General features: G+C 39.3%; 1 protein-coding gene across 12 annotated transcripts in view; it reads left to right on the top strand.

The window, feature by feature from the left end:
- The window catches only part of MPP7 (MAGUK p55 scaffold protein 7), a 132044-nt gene extending 111272 nt beyond the window's left edge, over positions 1–20772 (top strand). For 5 of the 12 annotated variants that reach the window (XM_084859139.1, XM_084859134.1, XM_084859137.1 and 2 more), the window contains 6 exons: positions 1064–1234; positions 12343–12423; positions 13840–13933; positions 14867–14975; positions 15544–15687; positions 18059–20731. In XM_084859139.1, coding sequence (XP_084715265.1) covers positions 1064–1234; positions 12343–12423; positions 13840–13933; positions 14867–14975; positions 15544–15687; positions 18059–18238 — 779 coding nt within the window. In that variant the 3' untranslated portion in view covers positions 18239–20731. Of the gene's footprint in view, positions 1–1063; positions 1235–12342; positions 12424–13839; positions 13934–14866; positions 14976–15543; positions 15688–18058 lie in introns of all 12 variants that reach the window. The other 7 variants (XM_084859144.1, XM_084859135.1, XR_014792431.1 and 4 more) reach the window with 6 other exon arrangements.
- Positions 20773–23022: the final 2250 nt, after the last annotated feature.

Genomic DNA, 23022 nt, shown 5'->3' with positions numbered 1-23022 from the left:
CACTTTCTGTCTCAGCCTAACTTATCTCACATAGTTGTCAAGGTGAAAGTGCCACTTGGTTCCTTGGCAAAACCACAGGAACCAAATGTAACAACTAACAGGTTTCATAAATGACAAACCTAGGTACCTGGACATTGTTTGTATTGTAATCTTCTGCTAGCATTTTCTCACTTTTTAAAACTTAGCTAAATTGCATAATATGGTTGCTTTTCCCTTAGTTCCCTTCTATTTTATACCACATTTTATGCATTTCTCATGCTGTTTTTGTTATCAGAACTAAGCCTTTTGCTGTTACATATGTCACATTTGATTTTTTAATGTAATTCAGGAATGTGAAATTACTAATAACTTTTAACAAATGTACATCGCTAAATTGACTTCCTTTGAACTAGTGTTGATGTCAGATACATGTTCTCAGCTATAATTGGTAACGTGTAGATGAAGAATGGACAAATTGCATCCTGTGAGAGTCTTCTTTTGATCCTGCAAGCACTTATTAAAATTATGAGTATTTGGGGGGGGGGGGGTTTAAGCAAATTTTGCAGGCCTCAGGATTGCATGGATGAGCTTGAGTATGTGGACATTTTCCTGTTCTCAGTGTTTAACAAATATCCAGTCCCTGTACATTAGTGACATTAAAAAAAAAAACACCTTGTAAAACTTCATGTCTCATTTTCACCTGCAACACATACTTCTTGAAATTGATACTTTGGAGGAAAAATTATTTGGTGACACAAATAGGCCATATTCCTGTTTTAAAACAGAGGGGAGTTTGAAAAGTAATTTGTAATTTGGCAATAGAGATCAAAGAATAAAAGGTCAAAAAACCCATTGTGCTAATATATGCCTTTGCATGAGCCGAGAAAATATATGTGGAGGAATATATGTACTTTGAATCCAGGTCCATATATATTTTTATAGAGATGTATAAAGAAGAAAAATGACTCTCTAAAAATAACAAAGCAGGAAATTGTCCATTTGAAGGACCAGTTGTTGTAGATGGGCTGCCTTGCTTGGCTGATGACATTAATGCTTGCTCCTTTTTTAAACCTTGTAACTACAGCTGGTTTTAGGAGGAGTTTTCGTCTAAGCAGGAAGGATAGAAAAACTAACAAGACTATGTATGAATGCAAGAAGAGTGATCAATATGATACAGCAGATGTCCCAACCTATGAAGAAGTAGCAAAGTATAGACGACAGCCTAATGAGAAATACAGACTTGTTGTCTTGGTTGGTAAGTTTTTTTAAATGCCTGAATTGGGATGCTAGAGCTTTTAAGAGTATTTTTTCTCATTTTATTTCAGTTATTCTCAGTCAAATTAGATTGCTGTATTGTATGTTTTTAAACTTGCAAAAACTACAAGTGTTGAATATAAACTATTTTTAAGTGGATGTCAAGAAATGTTTCCTGCTAACTAAAACATTGTTTGATCCATCTATTATGATTTATAGCTCACTTTTCTGTTCTTAAAAGCACTCAAAGCAGCTTAGAAAAATTAAAACAACCATTTCATCAAAAATAATACTCTTAAAACAATACAAAAGGCAGCAATAAAAACAAATATTTAAATAACAGAATGCAACAAATTAACAGGTTTAAAAGTCAAAAGCTAAAAGCATACTGAAATTTGTTAAAGTCTTCAATAGACATCTGAAAACAGGAGAAGGGCCCAAAGGATGTCCAAGGGAAGCTATTTCACTGTCTTAATTGCCAATAAGAAAAAGGCCCTGTCTCTTGTACCTACCCATCAGATCTCAGGCAAGGGCCACTAAAACCAGTTTTAAATAGTGAGTAAGCTCATGTGGGAGCAAGTGGCTCACACATTCAAGTATACCTAGCTGTATGAGGAACTACAAGTGCAAGCAAGTGCTGTGTTCATGTTTCTTAATACTCTTCGAACCAGGGCTGTGGTCAGATAGTCAGCAACAGCAGCAATCACTTGTTCAAGAGGAGTGGGATTGAATCCAGTCCATATGCAGGGGCTTTTTAAGTCTAGATAAACTCACTCAGCAACCTACTTGCTGTGTTGATTGGGGTTACAACTGCTATGATTGCCTGTGGCTTTAAAACAATGCTCTCAGAATCCCTCATGAATTAAAATTCGCAGTTAGGCCATCACATTAGAGAGTTGTCCACAAATACTCCAACAGAGTGAAACTTTTGATAGATTTCTCGAAGAGAGTTGCAGTTCTTCAGAAAACTGCCCTTTTGCTTGCACTGCTTCAGACAGTGCAACACAACAGCTTCCTAATCTACAGAAATATGCATCAATAACTAGGAATCTCTTCCTCGTTAATGGATTGTGGTTTGTGCCAGGCAAAAGAGAGGGACCTTGCCCTTCCCCTGAGTCCTCTGCCATACATCAGGCTGAGGGGAGACACAGACAGTGAGATGCTGCTTCTGATTGCTCCAAAAGCCCAACATGGAGTGAGAGAACTACCTCACCATTTTGGGGTACTTCTGAAACTCAGGGAAAGAGTGAAGCTGTGCACTCACTTCACTCTACCTTGCCACTTCTGAATGCCTTCCAGCCTTGTTCAGAGCAAGAGGCTGACCTTCCTCTGAATCTTCTGCACATTCCATTGTGGTCCATGACCATAAATAATGGCTGCCTGCAAATGCCAGGCAAAGTGTGTACACCCCTGTTTTGTTTTATTTTTACCCTGAAGGTTGCAGGGACCAGTAACGTCGCATATTGAAGCAATTGCTATTATGTGCACTTTAAAGGATAATCATCAAACTGCACTGTGATAGTCTTTCAGATATCAAACTTCCTTGGTGCCCCAGAAGCTATATGTGTATCTGAGAAGAGTAAACATTCAGCGCAGATGTCTCGTGGACTTGTTGTAAGCCCAACTAGCCATGTTTGACCTGATTACATGAAGATTCACAATATTTATCCTGGAATAGAATAGGAAAAGGCGCTTTTCAGAGTGTGAGGCCCACAACAGCGAGTGGATACCCTTCTCCTTCTGTAGGAAAGGACTACCTTTACAGCTTTTAGCATTCCCTTTCTTGATCTGAGGACTACGGTGTATTTGGGAGGAAAAGCATGGGCCTATAGATCAAAGAGAAAGGAGTAAAGTGTCTGCACTACCTAATTTCTGAAAAGGCTAAGGCTTCCATCACTTCTCAGTCACATACGAGTTTTTTCCCCTCAAGCTGTTTTCCGACATGTAGTCATTCTGTGAGGTTCCTTTTTCTCTACTATGCAAATGTGATGAGCCTCAGTTACTGGTTAAACTAGACTTGGAGCTCCCTTTCCTCAGGGCTTAAAGCTAGTTTCAAAATCCTAGTTAATAGTGAGCCCTGCCTGGCTGAGGCAGGTAGGGTGAATTCATACTAGAGTGAATTCTGGAGAGTGAAGAAGGCATACTAGGCTTTATTTTTCCTGTTTTGCAAAGACAACAATCATAAGTCTTCAATTTTGTTGTTGTCCTCTTCTCCTTTCCCTGCGCTGTTAAATCGTTTCATCTCACTGTAGGGACAGTTAATCACAAGCAGACCTACTGTCTTGCTGCAGAGGTCTTTTTTTATTAAGGTGTTTGGCACAGAGCAGCTGTTGTGCTAGTGTTGGAAAGGCAGCAGAGTTCATCAGTTGTACTTCCCTTATAGCTTTAGAATGTTATTTTCATGCTATTTCTGTGACTCAAGGAAATAATTTGCCAAGGTTTTATTGTTTGCCAATAGCTAATAACAATATCCACTATTACATAAATTCTGAAGCTAAGGAATGTAATTTTGTAGCAAATAATATACCAAACCTTCTTAACAAAGGTGATATGTTACATAAACAAACTATCTGTTGTTGCAGATTTCAGGTCTTCGCCTTCTGTGCTTTTCAAAGTACCTAGATATGTTCCATCACAACTAAGTGGGGACAATGGGGATTAGAGGCTGCCTGTAGTTGTAGGGTGGCCCAAACAGTTCTCTGTTCTGGTTTTGCATTTGGTGATTCATGAACTGCTTCAACAGCTGATGCCTGTGATATGCAAAGTGTACTATATAAGATATGATCCAGAGCATAAATCCAGGGGTTCCTGGTCTAATTAGCAATCTCAAAATCTGATTATCAGTATAAAGTGCAATCCTATGCGTGTTTTGACAAGAAAAAGTCCTACAAGCATTCCCCAGCCAGCTTTTAAAGTTTTTTTCAGGGAGTTTTAGGACTTTTTTCTGCCTAAACATGCATAAAATTGCATCCTTAGAGACCTATTGTTGTGTTTTCTGATGCACAAGAACATTGTCTTTTAAGAAATATTTTCATAAACTTCGTTTAAAATACAACTATTTTACAGTCTTCTAGTACTTGTGCTACATTTTTGGTTTCTTTTGCAGTAATATATAGGCCAACGCTTCATTAGTAGAATTTCTTCCATTATAAAAAAAAAAGTTGCAGACCAGAAGAAATATGACCCTCTATCAGGGACTGTTATGAACTGTAGAACTGCTCTTTTTATATAGCTCATATCCAAGGGAACACTTAAAATCAGTTTTTAATAAACAGCTTTGTCATTCTCTAACGCACAAGTTCGGGCACCTACTACTGTGAGCGAGAGATTGTGGGTTCTACGCAGCAAGTAATAACATGGTTGAGTTGATTTTACACCTATATCAACAGAGTTCTGTGAAAAAGTGTGATAAGTAGACTTTTTATAACAAATCACATATGCTGGCTCTGAGGAATATCTAGAAATTTCATTTTTTTTTGGTGATAATAAATCAAGTGAAGAAAGTGTGCTTTTATAGTAACAAAAGCAGCTCACAAATTTATTGCAGACTTCAGTAATTTTGATGTTTTTCTCTTGGTATTAGAAGCAGTTTAAGTCTGGCCAATATCATAAAAATGTCTTTGGTAAAATGTGGAAAAACTGGCACTGTTAATATAGGTGCAGTAGAAATGATCAGATTTAAAAGCTTTATATATGCTAGTAGCAGCATCCAATACGATGTGCAAAATACAATTTTGATGTTAGTGCCAGGAAACACAAGGACAAATAATTAAATTTTCACATAATTGGTTGTGGCAAAAATGTTCAGCTGTAGTAACAGAAAACACCATTTACTGTTAGAGTCTACTTTAAAAAATTGCCTGCCAAGTTGAGATTTCACCTAACTTTATTTTAAGTTAATTTATTCTAATTCACAAATGTAAACTCCCTGTAACATGGTCTCAGCTTTAGTTTGTGCTCTTTATTTGGTAGTATGTGTTGGTGTGTGGAGTGAGGAGCAATCGGTTTGTAACTGGGTTTCAGATTGGTTGGTTGTTTTAATTGATTGGTTGTAAGTAGCTAAAATTTTGATTAGTAGTTTATTTAATGTGTAATTATTGACTTTGTTTTTGGGTTAATTGGAATGTGTAGTATTATTAAAGTAAAAGAATTTCTTTTTAAAAGGAATTTGATTAGCCACATTGGTGTCAGTATCAGAAAGTTCATGCCTGACTTTTGTATATATTGGCCATGCTGGCTGGGGATGATGAGAGTTGTAGCCTAACACATCTGGAGGGCATCAGGTTGGGGAAAGGTTGTTCTTTTATTTCAGTGAAACTATCCCTCTGCTTACATTCTGGTTGTCTCCTACCTTGGCTACCGCAACTTTCTTTTTTCTGCTTCTCTTGTATTATTTCCATCCTCTCACATCTTCCTAAAACTTATGCTTCTAATACCCTCTTCATATTCCTGTACTGTCTTCCCATTGCCTTCAGTCAGCATCCATCACAAACTCTCTTAAGTCTGTCTCTGCCCATTGAGAAGCAGTGGGGTGCAGAAACACACTTTTTCTCCTTTCTTTATTAGAGTTCTTTCTAACCCTAACACTAACCTCATCACATTATTCCACTTTTGCCACCTCCTGCAATTTTTTGTTTCACTTCCATCTAATAGGCCTAGGCAGAGCCTCCTAGGCAGTGTAGTTACTCCTGGTAGGTGGTTTTGGCATTCCAGTCTCTAAAATCAAATAGCCTTTACTTTAGGTACTTGGGCCCTGAGCAATCCAAGCTGTGAGGTGGTATGTTAACCCACTGGAGTACCCTTAACTGTAAGGGTACTCCATTGAGATTCAGAGGGACAATGATATAAGTCAAATGACAAAATGAAACAAATGTTTAGCTAGATTGACACTTTAACTAAGAGACAAGGAAATCTTACAGATGTTGCAGAACTTTTGTCAGCATTAAGTATCCTGATAGACGTCTAGCACGTGAGGATGGGCTGTAATCTCCCCAACCTTGTGTGGGGAATGGGAAGGAGGATGGTGATGGATCTGCCACCATTGGATTTATTGACCAAATGCAGACATCTTGCTCTAGTTGCATTTTGGATTATGTGCCCTAAAACTGGTGTCCCTTCAACAGGTATGGACCAAAAGAGGTAATTGAACTAGGGTTTGGGGGTGAGGACATAGAGAAGGCTGCGATTAACTCCTTCCCCTTACCTGAGGGAGAAGAGACCAAAACAGCAATGCAGTGAGAATGCTGACTGATATTTAACTGAATGATAAAGTTTAATCTTGGGACATGCAAAGAGGGATGGCCCATCATACAAGACCAAAGGGTATTTGAGAAAGGGACTGACATGTTGCAGTCGATCAGGAAAAGAGCACATTAATTTATCTGTGCCATTTTAAATTCTGATACCATCATGTGCTTTCTGTATGCCAGTTTTGTGATAGATACATACAATTCTCCCTTGTTGCCCCTTGTGGCTAGAAGTCCTTCCCAGTACAGCTCCATATAAGTGCCATCTCCCTCTCTGTTCTACTCTCTCTTCAACACTAATGAAGCCTTTGGCTTGCAGTATTTATGCATCTGTTTATTTAGTGGATTTATATCCCAATTGTCAACCAAGGTCTTCAACCCCACTCACAACATTAATAAAATGCAATGTGAATACACTGCAACTCATACACTTAAACCAAAATCAAACCAACAGGAGCAAGCACCTGGTGTTGTCTTCACCTGCCTCTTCTTCTCTCCTGCTCCTTCTAATGGGATTTGCTGGTCGATGGCCCTGTGGTAGGGGACAATAAACTGAATAACAAAAAGGACATTAAAATGAGTGGGAGGAAGCAGGGCCATCCCTGTGAGCCCCCTACTCAGAGTGCACTTACAAGCCAAAGTTAGGTTGGTGGCTACAAAGGAGCAGAATGTTTTTCCTGTGGTGGCACTGGTTTGGTGGAATGCTTTCCCATACAAATTTTGCCAGGCCCATTCTGTTCTGTTCAGGAGACTAGGAAGAGCCCTTTTATTCCTCAAGGTTTGGGAGTGAACTGGCACATTTTAAAAATTGATTTTACTGTGGATTTTTGATTGTAGTTAATTGTTTTAGAGCACAATTATTAAAGCTATAATCCTATGCATGTTTACAGGAAAAAAGATCCTAAATTTCCCAGCATTCCCCAGCCAGCCACACTGGCTAGGGAATGCTGGAAAGTGTAGGACCCTTTTCTGTCTAAACATGCATAGGATTGCTCCTTTAATAATATTGGGGTTACTGGTATGTTCAGGCTGTTTTTTTTTATTTTGCTGTTTTTGGTATATTTTAAGCCATCTTTTGGGTACTCTTACATACAGAAAGGTGAGATACAAATCAAATTCATAGTACGCTGCAGTCTAGTATTATTGAATGAGTCTTTATTCAACTTTAGGATTCCAAAAAATAATGGCTCGGGAGACTACTTAATAGAGGGCCTTGATTCCAGGGTGGGGGTGGAGGAAAGAATCTTACATTGGCCAGAATTACCTCTTTAAAAAGTTAGTGTTTCAACTAGCTAGCTGTTTAAATATTATGGCTGGATCCTTAACTTTTTACTTTGTGAGTTGAACGAGAGTTGCACACACAGAAGAAGTCCTTGCCTGAGTGGAAGGATCCCTTTCATGTGCACAACTCTCCTTCCTTGAATGGAAGCTCCTTGTGTTCACGGAGCCAAAAGAAAGGATCCAAGCCAATAAGTTTACTGACTTCTACTTCAGATAAGGTGTTCAGAGCAAAAATAAAATCAGATGGTGTAAGCTGTTACAGATGCCTTGACATGATTGCTGGTCATCTAGGCACTCCAAGCACTGAAGACTGTTTATAGCATTGATTCAGTTACAGTTTCTGAGGTCCTTGCCAAGGGAATGGTTCAGATTTCAAGGCAAAACAATGCAATAACCTTTCTCAAATACCTTTGAATGTCTCAAAATCCTTGTAAGGAAGACAGTGGATAAGTGGAAATCAAAATGTTTACATGGCTGTGCAGAACTTCAATTATACTTTTATAGCAGGCTTTCTTTCTACTGCTGCTGAAAAATCATTAAACCTATCAGTAACCATTCCATATCCTGAAGAGAGATTGATAATTCATTTAGGTTGCTGCCATCTGATAGATACATAATTGTAAGCATGTGGCAGTGCTTGTTTTAAATGTTTGCTGCAAATAATTACAAGGACAAAAATCTAATGCTGATAGTTGCAGTTATTTTCTTAAATTTTCAAAATGCACCAACAGACTGCTTTTACATTTTAGACATTAATTTGCTGCAATAAATTATATTTCATACAAGGCAGATATTAAACTTGACAATGCCATTCCTAGCTGATACCTGGAACCAGAAAATGGTTTGGGCTGTAGACTCAGTCATTCCCAAGTGTCCTTGGTCAAGCTATAAAATTACCTCTACTGTATGGTATTCCATGGAGCTGAGGGTTCTGAAATGGCAGATAAATGCATGGAGTGCAAATGGCAGAAAACGCAGGATGAATGCAATTGAACCGAATCGAAATGGTTAGAACCCATCTCAGCATATGCTGTGGCAGAGATGTTGGCAAAAAAAAAAACATATTTCTCTGCCACCATTGCATTAGGAACAACATCAAGCCAAGGGGGCGATCAACTTGGCCCATCCATTGGCCAGAGAAGGAGCAGTTGCAGGGAGCTTGCTTCCTCATCACTGCCAGAAAGAACCTTGGTAACAACTGTCAGTTGCTCTGGGACTGCAAAATTAAGGGGAAAGAGCACTCTGGCCCCATCCATCAGCCAAAGGAACAAGAGCCATGAATTGCAAACAAGAATACTGTCAAGGGATGACCAGCCCGGCCTGAAGTGTATTTAAATGCCCGCTTACCGCTCACCACCTTTTTCAGGCCTTGAAAAAGTTATCTCCCTCCTCTTCCTCCCCTCCCCTTCCCTTGTGTGTCTTGTCTTCTTAGTTTGTAAGCCTGATGGCAGGGCCTGTCCCTTTCTTTGAATGATGTGAGCTGCTTTGGGAGACAGTAATTGTCTGAAAAACTGGATAAAAGTACAGTAAATAAAACAAATACTTTATGCAGACCCAGTAAATTATCAAATTGAACCATTGAAGACCTGTTGTGACAGTTTGCCTTGCATTTTGCAGATAAAATCGTTCATATCAATGTAGATACCATAATTTTAACCGAATCAGAGATAGATGAAGCCAAGACTCTGTCCTGTTGTTGGGTATACCTTTCAGCTTCTGCAGCCTGGAGATGGCAAGCTACTTGGAGTGATGAGAATAACCACCTGATCTTTGGATTGTGCCCATCCTGACTTTTGAAATTGGCCAGGGCTGGGCTTTCTCTAGGGGAATCAGTTGCAGTAAATGCCTTGCTAAGAGATAGGGTGGTCCCAACAGTTTTGAAGGAGTCAGCAATAACATTACTTTTGAAAAAAGCCAAATTTAGATCTCATGGCTCTGGAAAGCTATTGCCCATTTCTGTGTGCCATTGTGCCATGCTATTGCCCATTTCTGTGTGCCATTGTGCCATGTGCAAGGTCCTGGACTGAATGGTGGCTTGTCAACTCCAAGCATTCTTGGAGGACACTGATTATTTAGATCCATTCCAGTCTGGCTTTGGGATAGAAACTACTGTGGTCACCTTGATGGATGACTTACATTGGGGAATGGACAGGGAGCATGACCCTGTTGGTTCTCCTGGACCCCTCAGCAGGTTTTGATAACCATTGTATCCTTCTGGATCATCTCTCCAGGTTGGAGCCTGGGGGCACTGTGTTGCAGTGGCTCCAGTCCTGCTTGGGGTATGGTACTTTCATTCCACCCATTGGCCTTTGCAGTGCCTCGAGGTTCTATCGTGTCCTCCATGCTTTTTACTATTTGAAACTGGAGTTTTGGGCTGAAGTGTCATCTGTATGCAGATCACATGCAACTCTATCTCTCTTTTCCACCTTTTGATCTGGAGGCAGTGGAAACCCCAAATAGCTGTCTGGAGGCAGTTTTGGGATGGATGAGGGCAAACAAGCTGAAGGTTAATCCAGGCAAGGCGGAAGTGTTGTGGGTTGGGAAATCTGCTGGTCTGGATGGCATTGTGCAACATCCAGGTGTCAGTATTGGGCCCAAGCTCCCTGGTTTGTTTTTGGACTCTGATTCAGATTCGGAGTCAGAGCTAGAAGGAGCCCTGCCAAGACAGGGAGCAGAGGAGGAAATTCCCCAAGGCTCTCCAGGAGTCAGGGATGATTCTTCCCAGGGTCTTATCGAACAGGAGGTCTAGGTTCAGAGGCCGTCATCCCCCCTCCCCATGGGAACTCACTGTTTGACAGAGGGGGAGGGATCACTGGAACTGACAGATGTCAGAATTTGGCACAGAGTTAAGTGAGCAGAGTTGAGAGGAGGTGGGAGGCAGTCTGCCAGATTAGCGGTCCATCAGACGTTGGGTCAGGAGGCCCCTCCCTGAAGGAGGAGCCCGGTAAAAGCCTGGGCATGGCGGAAAACCTATTTATGCTGACTGGCAACTTCTTTGCTTTGTTTAGCCAATTAGGCATAATGCTACAGGTGTGAAGAGGTGTTATTAACTGAGTAAAGGTTCTGTGTATTACACAGCGAGTCTCTGTTGCCTCCCTACTCACTTCTTGGCAATCCCTGCAGCAGATATGCCTAAAGGGCCAAGTATGCTGTTTGGGAGTATTCCTGGACCCAGCACTCTCTACGGAGGCACAAGTGTCATCAGTAGCCAGGAGTGCTGTTCACCACCTTCAGCTGGTTTGCCAATTGCAGCCTTATCTAGAGAAGGCAGATCTCGCCTCATTGAGATGTGCATTGGTTACATCCAGGGTGGATTACTGTAGTGCACTCTACATGGGGCTACCTTTAAAGACAATTCTGAAGCTTCCATTAGTGCAGAATGTGGCAGTGAGAATGCTTGTAAAAACTAGGCATTCTGATCACATTATATCTATTCTGCACCAGTTACATTGGCTCCCTATTTGTTTTCGAGCCCAATTTAAGATGCTTGTTTAAAGCACTAAACTGATTGGGACAAGGCTTTCTGCACTCATATTTACTTGCCCAGGCCTTAAGGCTGGCTTCTGAAACCCTGCTCTTGTACCAGTATTAAGAGCTGTTAAGATGGCAAGTTATAGGGACAGGGCTTTTTCTGTGATAGTCCCACATCCCTGGAAAGCTTTCTCCAGGGAAAGACATTTGGCCCCCTCCTCGTTGACCCTTAGACGGGCCTAAAGACTTTTTTTATTCCAGTTAGCTTTTGCATGATTGTGGTGCTTTAACTGTTCTATCTGCTGCCGCTATTTTAATGTTTTCATATGCTGCTGTTATTTTTATCTTATTGTTTTATCTGATCTATTGATTTATATGCTGTTACGGTTTTTCTGTATGGTTTTATATTTTAATATTTTAATGTTTTTGTATGTTCTTATGTTGTTTTATTAACTACTTTAAACTGCCTCAGGAGTATAATCTATCCTGAAACGTGATTTAAACATCCATTTATGATGATGACAATGACGATTTATATCATGATGTCTTGTCTTGGTATCCAGTCATGATATTTGAAAGTACCCAGCTTAACCTCCCTACTCGATCAGGATTTTTTTATTTCATTTCTATACCGCCCAATAGCTGAAGCTCTCCGGGCAGTTCACAGAAATTAAAACCACAAAGCACTCAGTAAAACACTATAAAATATAAAAGCATTAAAGCCACAATATAACAATACAACCAGAATCAAACCTAGCAGCAATGCAGAGATTTAAAATCCAGATTTAAAATCCAGATTTGTTTATTAATATCTTAGTCAACTCTCCATGCGTGTCAGTTTTTCTTTGACACAACAGGCACCAAGCTATTTATTTCACAGATAATGTAGAGCTAAAGTTTGTGAAGCTCATAGATCACATGAATTCAAGCCTTTGGCAAATTCTTTATATCAGCATAGTGAATACTGATGGTGTTGGAGTTGTTCCAGTACAAATGTTTTCCTGGTCTTATGTCACTGGAAAAGCCTTTCAGATTTCTCATCATAAGGTACTATGTGGTAATATTAGTAATCAAAGATGGATAATTGATTAAAATGCATTTAAACTTTCAGGTCCTGTGGGTGTAGGGTTGAATGAACTGAAACGGAAATTGTTAATCAGTGATACTCAGCATTATGGTGTAACAGTGCCACGTAAGTAAAAATCTGTTCTGTTAAATCCTTACTGTATCAGTTCTGTTTGCTTAAGTTGGCATAAGGGTAACATGTTCAAACTTGGTATGAACGTCCGTATTAAGTTCATTTTAAGGGTACTCACAGCTCGATTAAGAATTTAAATAAATTGGCTATGTTTTTCTTTAGCAAAAGGTTGATATTGCTGTTGCTGCTTATTGCCAGGTATTTTGGAAAATGAAGTTCTCATTACAATTTCTGTGGGAGATGGGGAAAACAGATGATATAGAAAGGCACATGGTAGAGCATGGATATCCAACCTGTGCCACAAATGGTGCAGACAGCAGGAGTTTGTGACCCTCCTAGACAGAATTTGAATGGCTTAATGAGCCAGTTTTGCCATAGTCAGGCCTACACTCCTTTGTGTTCCTCTACTGCTGCATTTCTGTTTGCTCACTACTCCCAGCCCAGTGGATTCCAAGGTATGGCGAGATACACCTATTTACTGTGCACTAAATTTTAGATTTTATTTCTAAAAGAAACATTGACCTTAGTAATGCTGGAAAGTAAATAAGGTTATGTTGAAGAGGGGATTAAGTCTGATGTCGGAAGCTAAGCAGGGTCAGCCCTGGTTAGTACTTGGATGGGAGACTGCCTGGGAATCAGGCTTCCTGCACTGAGCAGGGGGTTGGACTCGACGGTCTTGTAGGCCCCTTCCAACCCTATGATTCTAATACAGCTTATAAAAGCTTGAAAAGGCTTTATTGTTAGGTCATACAAAATTTTATAAATAAAAACTGCTGACCATTGTGGCTGGGTTGATGCATGCTGATGGTCTAACACAAATGGTTTTATTGGGTATACTATTCAGAGGTGACCAAAAATAAGTTTTATTAGCACAAAGCATGCTAATTTTCAGGAAGTAATTACGTTCAAAACTATTTCCAGTAATTGCAGACAGAGGTAAATCAGATCAACTCTTAAGGACAAATCAGAAAGCAAAAGCAAGTAGAAAACTGCCATCTTTAATCATTCAAAGGAGTTTCTCAAGCAGTGAGGTCAGGAGTGGGCCTCAGGCTTGCATAGTTACTACCCCACCCTTCTCCTGAACAATGAAACCACCAGAAAGGAGATTTGAGATCCAGGATTAGAGTAGGTTCAACATTTAAAAACTACAGGATTACTTCTCTACACTGTAAAGGGACCATGAAAAGTGGGGAAGGAAGTACATGAGCCCATGCCCATTCCTGATCTGGATGTATTTGTGTGTGTTGGGGAGGGGGGAGTTCTTGAGTTTATTATTTTCCATGAATTTCTGAAGGCTGAATACCATTCACTTGCATTGCAAGATCATGTTGGTGATTAACACCAGATAGGATAAGAATTTTGTTTGTTTTTGTTTATTTGTAAACTTTTTAAATTCTCTCTCAAAACCAGACACAACAAGAGCAAGAAGAAGCCAAGAAAGTGATGGTGTTGAGTACAATTTTATTTCCAAGCACTTGTTTGAGACAGATGTACAGAATAACAAGTATGTGGGAAACAAAAACTCTTGACATAAAAATGTTTTGTCATTTTGTGGCTAGACATCAGTTTAATACTGGAAAGATGTGTCCTCATTTAAATACTCAAAAGTAATTAGAAGCAACTTGAATTTGAATTCTTGGAGGCCAGCAATGTATTTTCAGTTTATCTTAAATATCTGTATACCTACCAGTGATCTGTGGGTTAATGTGAACCACTTACCATGCACACAGATTGACAACTGCTGACCATTTCTAGAAATGCTAAATGTAATTACATATACTGTCACTCTCAGCTATGTCTACAGTCCATAGATGCATACAGTAGCACTTTTAATTCTTGTTTTTAAACAGCAGTTTTCCTGTTCTGCCTTTGAGACCACTTCTGAAACGTGAGGGGTGGGGGGTGAGTCTGTCAGAAGATGTTTGCTGCATTCAAAAGTTGCTTTTGAAAATAAGATTAATAAAGTCAAGTGTGTGTTGTGTCCTAGTTTGCACTAGTTGGTCCAATATTAAGCCAGTGTACTGGTAATATTGCTCCTTGAAATAGACATATATCCCTTTGGCAAACATTTTGTATACTCTTATAAAAGCAAATGGAACAAGTCTGTGATAAAACAGTATGTGGATTCATATGTGGAGACAGAACACTTTGATAATATGTAACATGCTGTCAGCCTTCAGTAGTTTCTGTTGTTTAGCTTATTCACTCTTTTATTCCATTGCATTGGTTTAGACAAGGATCATAGAAAACATTAGTGTTTTTTTGGGCCCCATGTCTTTTGTTCCATGTCAGTGTAATAAAAGCATGTTTGCCGATTTAAAAAAAAAAATAGCAAAGCAAACATCTCACACAGAAGCCCATGTGAACCTTATCTGTATAGCTTTAAGTTAGGGACTTGTTAAATGAAACAGGAATAATATTTTTTTTTCTATTACAGGTTTATTGAATATGGGGAATATAAAAACAATTACTATGGTACCAGTATAGACTCGGTCAGATGTGTTCTGGCTAAAAATAAAGTTTGTTTGTTGGATGTACAGCCACATGTAAGTAAGCAGTAGGGCTTTCCATTTTTCTGTTGGTAACTGAATATTGATTTGCATTGCTGTTATGAATTTGAGTAAAAATTAATAGAATATTTCAGGGATCAGAACAGAAAGTCAGCGTGAGTGTCTAAGCAGCTACTCCTAAAACTGAACTGTTAGTAAAGTGAAGCATGGACCTGAGTGCTAAAAGCTGCTTAGCACATCAACTATGAAAGAAGATTGATTTTTTTTTTTTTGCTTAATTAATCTAACGTTCATACGTTTGCCTGACTGTTCAGAAATGGACTCTCATTCGTTCAGTGTCCTGTATTTATAGAATTAGAATATACAAACAAAATGACTGATATTTCAGGTAATAACATGGAGCATCTTTTTAAACAAAAGATTCTAAATTGCTCTGCACAATTACAGTGCTTTATCAATCATACTTAATAGCAGTATGGGGGGATGAGGGAGAAAAATAAAGGGAAGTGCCAAATAGAAGCTAGAGTGCCAGATGACTTGCCTTACTCAAAGTAAATAAATTTTAAAACAAGTTGGTCATAACTTAGCATTTTCTTCTCTCCAGACAGTGAAGCATTTAAGGACATTAGAATTTAAACCATTTGTCATATTTATAAAACCTCCATCAATTGAGCGTTTGCGAGAGACAAGAAAAAATGCCAAGGTAATTTCAAGCAAGGATGAAAAAGGTGCTGCTAAACCTTTTCAAGTAAGTGACTTTTGTCTTCCCACAAAAGTAGGATGTTGCCATAGTTTTTGTATTGATCAATGAAGATGACCACATGCCCTTGGAATTAACTTGTTCACACTGCAGATAATTTCAACGTAACTAATATAATAATATTATAGGAACCTGAATTAGGGAGGCTGATCACTCCAGAAGCCATCTTTGCCATCCTGCTTTACGTAAGAACATAAGAAGAGCCATGCTGGATCAGACCAAGGGTCCATCTAGTCCAGCATTCTGTTCACACAGAGGCCAACCAGCTGCCCACAGGAAACCCACAAGCAATACATGAGTGCAACAGCACCCTCCTGCCCATGTTCCCCAGCAACTGGGGTACACAGGCATACTGTCTCTGATACTGGAGGTAGCATATAGCCATCAGGGCTAGTAGCCATCAATAGCCTTATTCTCCATGAAGTTGTTCAATCTTCTTTTAAAGCCATCCAAATTGGTGGCCGTCACTACATCATGTGGAAGTGAATTTTATAGATTAACTATGCGCTGTGTGACGAAGTTCTTCCTTTTATCTGTCCTGAACCAATCAGCTTCATGGGATGACCCCAAGTTCTAGGATTATGAGAGAGGAAGGAAAATGTCTCTCTATGCTCTTCCTCCAAACCATGCATAATTTTGTACACCTCTATCATGTCTCCCCTTACCAGCCTTTTTTCCAAGCTAAACAATCCAAGCTCTTGTACCCTTCCCTCTTAGGGGAGTTCCTCCAGCACCTTGATCATTTTAGTTGCCCTTTTCTGCACCTTTTCCAACTCTACAATATCCTTTTTAGGTGTGGTGACCAGAACTGTATACAGTATTCGAAGTGTGGTCACACCATAGATTTGTATAATGTTCTTTTGGCATGTCCTTTTGGCAGTGGCAGCAACAGTGTTACGGCTTCCATGACAGAGAGGTGTGGGGGTAGAGGAGGTTAACTTCCCTTCCAAGCTCCCTGCTCACCTTTGTGGCAGAAGCATTCCAGCCAACAGGGAACTTGCCCTGTAGGATGGAACCAGTTACACCCCCCTCCACCAGTGTTCCTTTCAGCTGCCACTGCTATCCCTGATGGGGAGTTCTTATGCCTATGCTGTGAGAGTCATGAGGCTTGCCTGTCATAGGTGTATCAGTTTTATGTCGATTCATCTTCAGTTTTCAGTTACTCTCCACAGAATCAGATACTAAATATGCTCCAAAACTGTAGGCATGAGTGTGGATAACAAGAAAAGACAAACCTGGTGTAATAAGCACATTGATTCACCAGCCTCCATGGCTAGCAGTCTCATGTGCATGTTGAATGAGGAAGGGGATGTCTCACAGAATGGAGCCTGTGGTGGTCATTGAGGTGTGTCATGGTGAGATGAGCAACCACCCTTGGGACCTTCCTGCCAGGAATATGTGGAACCTATGATATTTTTCTTTGAATGTCCATCAAATATAGTAATTATGGACACTGTAAATTTATTTCTGACAAAATTCTTGTTGTAAATTTTGGTTATCTAAAAATACATACTTCTGGAATATTCAGGTTAGCGAGACTTCTTGAGACTGGACTGTTGAATGCACACATAGTTTCTTAACTTGGAGAAGCATAATGCAGCCTTGCGGGCATTCTCCTGTTAGGATTTTCTGTCTTAATTTTATATAGTTACATTCTGTGTTTCAAAAAACATGAACATAAACCTACTGAATGAGCCCTAGTAAGACCCAGGAATCCGAAAGGAATGATTCTTTGGATTCTTACCAAACTTTCAAAAATACAGACTGTGTTCTAGTAAATCCCTTGCTAATAGCAGGCTGGGTCTTAGGTAATGCAGTTGGTCAGTACATCATTAGTGTAAACAGCTTAAAAACATTTTCCAGTGCTGTTTCTAGCACACAGACATTTCTTTAATTATCAGTTACTGGTTAATGATGCTGATATGCAGAAGAGGAAAGATGTGGAAGTTGGGCAAAATAAACTTTCAAAATTATTACAAAATAGTTTGAAATTCAGGATTATGTAAAGTTTATAATAAATAAATATAATTTTCATTCACATTTTAATTACCTATTATCTAAATATAGACTTTGATCCAGAGATCCTGCAGCAGAAGTAGAAGGCATGTCCAGTCATTGGGGCGGGGGGCACTGATCCCCCACGTATGTGGCTACTGAAAATTAAGCAGCTGCAGAGCCTCCAAAGCAGTTTGTGGGGGATATGGGAAATTGGGTACTTTCTCCTGAACATGTGGAAATGCCTTCTATTCAAGCAGCAAGATCTTTGGATCCAAGCCATAAAGCATAAGTCACTTTGAGCTTGACAGTTATGTGGACTGATTTGTTTTTACTCTTGTCTGACTGCTCCTTTCTATGTTAGGAAGAAGACTTTCAAGAAATGATTAAATCTGCACAGATTATGGAAAGCCAATACACCCATCTTTTTGACAAAGTTATAGTAAATGATGATCTTATTACGGCTTACAATGAGTTGAAAACAACCTTTGACAAACTGGAGAGAGAAACCTTTTGGGTTCCAGTCAGTTGGGTGCATTCATAACACTAAACAAATAAAAGGTTTCATAATATTTTTAATAAGGTACTTAGTTGGATCTAAATGGACATTTTGTTGGTGGGAAGCTTTTCTAGTTTTGGCAAACCGATGCCTTTACAAACTCGGTGCAGTGGAATGTTGATCTTATTTTCTGCATGTAAACCTTCCGGTTTGGAAACAGGATTTTGGAAGCAGAAGATCACAGTGACGCCTTATTTTTAACAGATTGAGTTTGCAGATTTTTGAAAAGCATCCTCACCTATTGTGATACAAACAATTTGTGAAATGTGTTATCTCTCCAGTGTAAGTTTTCCTTTATGACAAGAGTTGATGGAAGATCTTAAGGTTTGAGTGTTGGTTGAGTGTTGAAGTGGCCACAAATTGTGTTATTACCAAGTCTGGTTCTGGGTTAGCACTTGAAAAATGTAAAACTGGGGAGGTAAGCATTTCTTTGACTAGAATATGTGTTTCAATTAGGTTCAATATGGATTTTGTGTGTGTGGTGGATGATCTTGTTTTCCACATTCACACTAACTTTACCAGGAGAGCAAATGTAATTTACTTTGGTGGGAAAACTTTCTTGGGTATTTTCAGTAAGCAATAATATTCTAGAGTATTTGTAGATTACTCTTTGATGAGAGCTAAAGCAATGTAAGACTTTTAGTTTAAACATCAGAGCTTGGGTTGGTTAGCGTAATTCTTACGTAAGTCATTAAGATAACAGGGTAGAAGGGGCCTTTGCGATAAAGGCAGTTGTGTAAACGGATTTTATTTATATACGTGCTTCATGGTTTTAAATACACCTTTCTAAAACAGCCTTTGAGAAACACAGAAGCTATTTTTTAAAATTGAAAACTTGTAATTAAAACTTCTGGGGCATTCTCATTTTACACGGGCTACATACAGTTGAAACCTCAAGTTCTGTTTTCTAGAAACTTTTTTTTTTTTGCTTTTTCTTGATTTCCTCTTGACACAAAGTATATTAGTCGATAAAAGATATACATGTTGTGTGTAAGTGAATTTGTCTTACCAATAGCATGGGGTGGTGATGCATCACAGCCTTGGCATGCAAACAGGAAGCCCAGTTATTTTATGTTGACGTATAAAAGGGTTAGCTGTCTTATTTAAAGGCAAAAGAATTTAGTGAGACTATATATATTTATGAAAAGAGGTGAGAAGGGATATTAATTTTTTTGAATTTCTTGTCAATGTGATCATTTATTAAACAGATCCGTAGGTCTGTAATTTGAAGCATTGGCTTTATAAACTCAACATTCCATGTAAATATTTTAGTTTAGATACAGATAAACCACCAGGTCTTTGCAAATGTAGTCTAAATAGATGATTGGGGGTTTGGGTTCATTGCATTTATGTTTTAAAATTGTGTAATACAAGAAAAGTGCCAAACAACCAAAACATCGTCTCTTGGAAACATTTATGCTAGTTTGATGCATCCTATAGACCTGGCACAGAACATACATAATGTAATCTTGAGTTTCTCAGGTTTTACTGTTTAGGGTGAGTTAAGTATGGCTTCACTTCAGCACCATTTATAATTGCATGAAAAATAGCATACTGGATTTTTTTTCAAGTAAAATGTTCCATTTTTAAAAATACTTAATTGAATAAATCACTGTTTTTTATTTTTAGGTACGAAGTATCTTTGATTTTCAGAGTATACAGTGAGAGCTAGAGCTCAAGAGTGCCTGGTATCTACCAGTGTCTAAATTTTGTATACAAGAGGATCCGAAGTATTTCTTTAGAAATAGATTTATTTGTAAACTATAATGTGTGTGTCTGTCCTTACAATGTTTTTGTTGAGAACAAGGAAGCATTTATCCTATAGGTATCAAATGTTATGACAGCCCAGAGAATCTCTGTCATAGTGCTGTCCCATTACCAGTGACTGCCACCTAAAATATAGCATTACAACACTGTGTTCTTACTGGCAATAACTATTAATATGTGTAAGATCACCTTGTTCTTTGTGTTGAGGGAGGACATACCACATTGCTAGCTTGGATGCAATGACCCAACTCTGTAGTGACTTTCGACATGCTTGTTTTAATAAGATCATCCAAGAGCTCTGGTGTACATGGAGCTTTGCATAAGTAGGAGCTGTCTGTTCTCTTCAGTGTAGTGGAGTGTTCTATGCATGCACACAAGAACTATGTGGGACTTAAAATCATTTACATAGCATGGGGATATTTTTTTTAAAAAAAGGAAATAATTGAAATCAGTTTTTGGCTAAAAGTGAAACAGACTTAAATTTTTCAGTCTCTTCAAATTGTATTGCATGGTTTTGAGTACTGTGTTTTCATGTTTTAAGGACAAATATCTTTATTGTATTTTGCTGTTTTGTCATTGTAAAACAAATGTTAAACTTTTATACTGTTGGATTCAGAGCAATACTTGAAGTTGTCATCGATTCACTTACTGATTATGTGCCTGAAATACAACTTTTATCATCTTAAATCAATAAATTATTGATACAATATATCTCAGAAAAATTTACTTGTGTAAAATACATATACTTTACATAGAACTACAATTGGTCGTCTTACTGATGATGTGTAAAATGCATTGCACTTATAGGAGCTGTTACCACTGTCACATTCAGATAAGTACCATGAGCGAATGATGAGATACCTAGACTTAAGCCATAGTTTTGCCACAGAAAAAATATGCTGTTATTGAAGCATGCCAGTCAATGCAGCAGAGCCATATAAAAAGCTCCAGTATTATGCCACCGTTCCAGCAGAATAGTAGACCTGCATATTAATGTGTGCTTTTACGACCACGACACAAAGCCTTTAACTAGCCCAGTCATTTACCATTTTCTTCTGTTATCACCCACATTTGTACACACAGACAAATATTAAGAATCAGCATGAAGATAACTGGACCTTACTTCAGGAGTGACAATGTGAAAACAGCCTGCACTAGTTAGTTTCACAAGTGAAATGAAACCAACACAAACTCCCTACAAAGTGCTGGGCTAAGACGTTTCTCTTTTTGCTAGTTAGTTTTCAGTTTTGGGGGAGGTTTTCTTGGAAAGAAGCATTTTAAATGCTATCTGCAGTCTGAAGGGGTACAGTCCATTCTGCCATCTCACTTCAACCTTTGCTATCCTACATGTTTTGTTGTTGTTGTTGTTCAGTCGTTCAGTCGTGTCCGACTCTTCGTGACCCCATGGACCATAGCACGCCAGGCCTTCCTGTCCTGCGCTCTCTCCCGGAGCGTGCTCAAGTTCATATTCATTGCATCAGTGATGCTATCTAGCCATCTCATCCTCTGCCGTCCCCTTCTCCTTTTGCCTTCAGTCTTTCCCAGCATCAGGGTCTTTTCCAGGGAGTTTTCTCTTCGCATTAGGTGGCCAAAATATTGGAGCTTCAGCTTCATTATCTGTCCTTCCAATGAGCACTCAGGGTTGATTTCCTTTAGGATGGACTGATTTGACCTCCTTGCAGTCCAGGGGACTCGTAAGAGTCTTCTCCAGCACCACAGTTCGAAAGCATCAATTCTTCGGCGCTCAGCCTTCCTTATAGTCCAGCTCTCATAGCCATACATTACTACTGGGAAAACCATAGCTTTGATTAGACGGACCTTTGTCGGCAAGGTGATGTCTCTGCTTCTTACTATGCTGTCTAGGTTGGCCATAGCTTTCCTCCCAAGGAGCAAGCGTCTTTGAATTTCATGGCTACAGTCACCGTCTGCGGTGATCTTGGAGCCCAAGAAAGTAAAATCTGTCACTGCTTCCATTTCTTCCCCTTCTATATGCCAGGAAGTGATAGGGCCAGATGCCATGATCTTAGTTTTTTTAATGTTGAGTTTCAAACCAGCTTTTGCACTCTCCTCTTTCACCCTCAACAAGAGGCTCTTGAGATCCTCTTCACTTTCTGCCATTAGGATGGTATCGTCTGCATATCGGAGGTTGTTGATAATTCTCCCGGCAGTCTTAATTCCGATCTCTGATTCATCCAACCTGGCATTTCTCATGATGTACTCTGCATATAAGTTAAATAAGCAGGGTGACAATATGCAGCCTTGTCGTACTCCTTTCCCAATTTTGAACCAATCGGTTGTTCCATCTCTGGTTCTTAGTGTTGCTTCTTGACCCTCGTACAGGTTTCTCAGGAGACAGGTAAGGTGGTCTGGTACTCCCATCACTTTAAGAATTTGCCACAGTTTGTTGTGATCCACACAATCAAAGGCTTTAGCGTAGTCAGTGAAGCAGAAATAGTAGTTTTTCTGGAATTCTCTTGCTTTCTCCATGATGCAGCGAATGTTGGCGATTTGATCTCTAGTTCCTCTGCCTCTTCTAAACCCAGCTTTTACTTCCGGTAGTTCTCGGTTCGCATACTGCTGAAGCCTAGCTTGTAGGATTTTGAGCATCACCTTGCTGGCATGTGAAATGAGCGCAATGGTGCGGTAGTTTGAACACTCTTTGGCGTTGCCCTTCTTTGGAATTGGAATGTAAACTGACCTTTTCCAGTCTTGTGGCCACTGTTGAATGTTCCAGATTTGTTGGCATATTGAATGCAGCACTTTAACAGCATCATCTTTTAGGATTTTAAATAGCTCGGCTGGAATACTGTCATCTCCGCTAGCTTTGTTGTTAGTAATGCTTCCTAAGGCCCACTTGACTTCACTCTCTAGGATGTCCGGCTCAAGTTCAGTGACCGCACTATCATGGCTATCAGGGACATTCAAATCTTTCCTGTATAGTTCTTCTGTGTATTCTTGCCACCTCTTCTTAATCTCATCTGCTTCTGTTAGGTCCCTGCCTT

This window comes from Heloderma suspectum, chromosome 5 (assembly GCF_057233095.1).
Source record: "Heloderma suspectum isolate Gila_16-S chromosome 5, 16-S_ref, whole genome shotgun sequence".
NCBI lineage: Eukaryota > Metazoa > Chordata > Lepidosauria > Squamata > Helodermatidae > Heloderma > Heloderma suspectum.
Note: the sequence above shows the minus strand (reverse complement) of the source record. Positions and strands in the feature narration are given on the sequence as shown.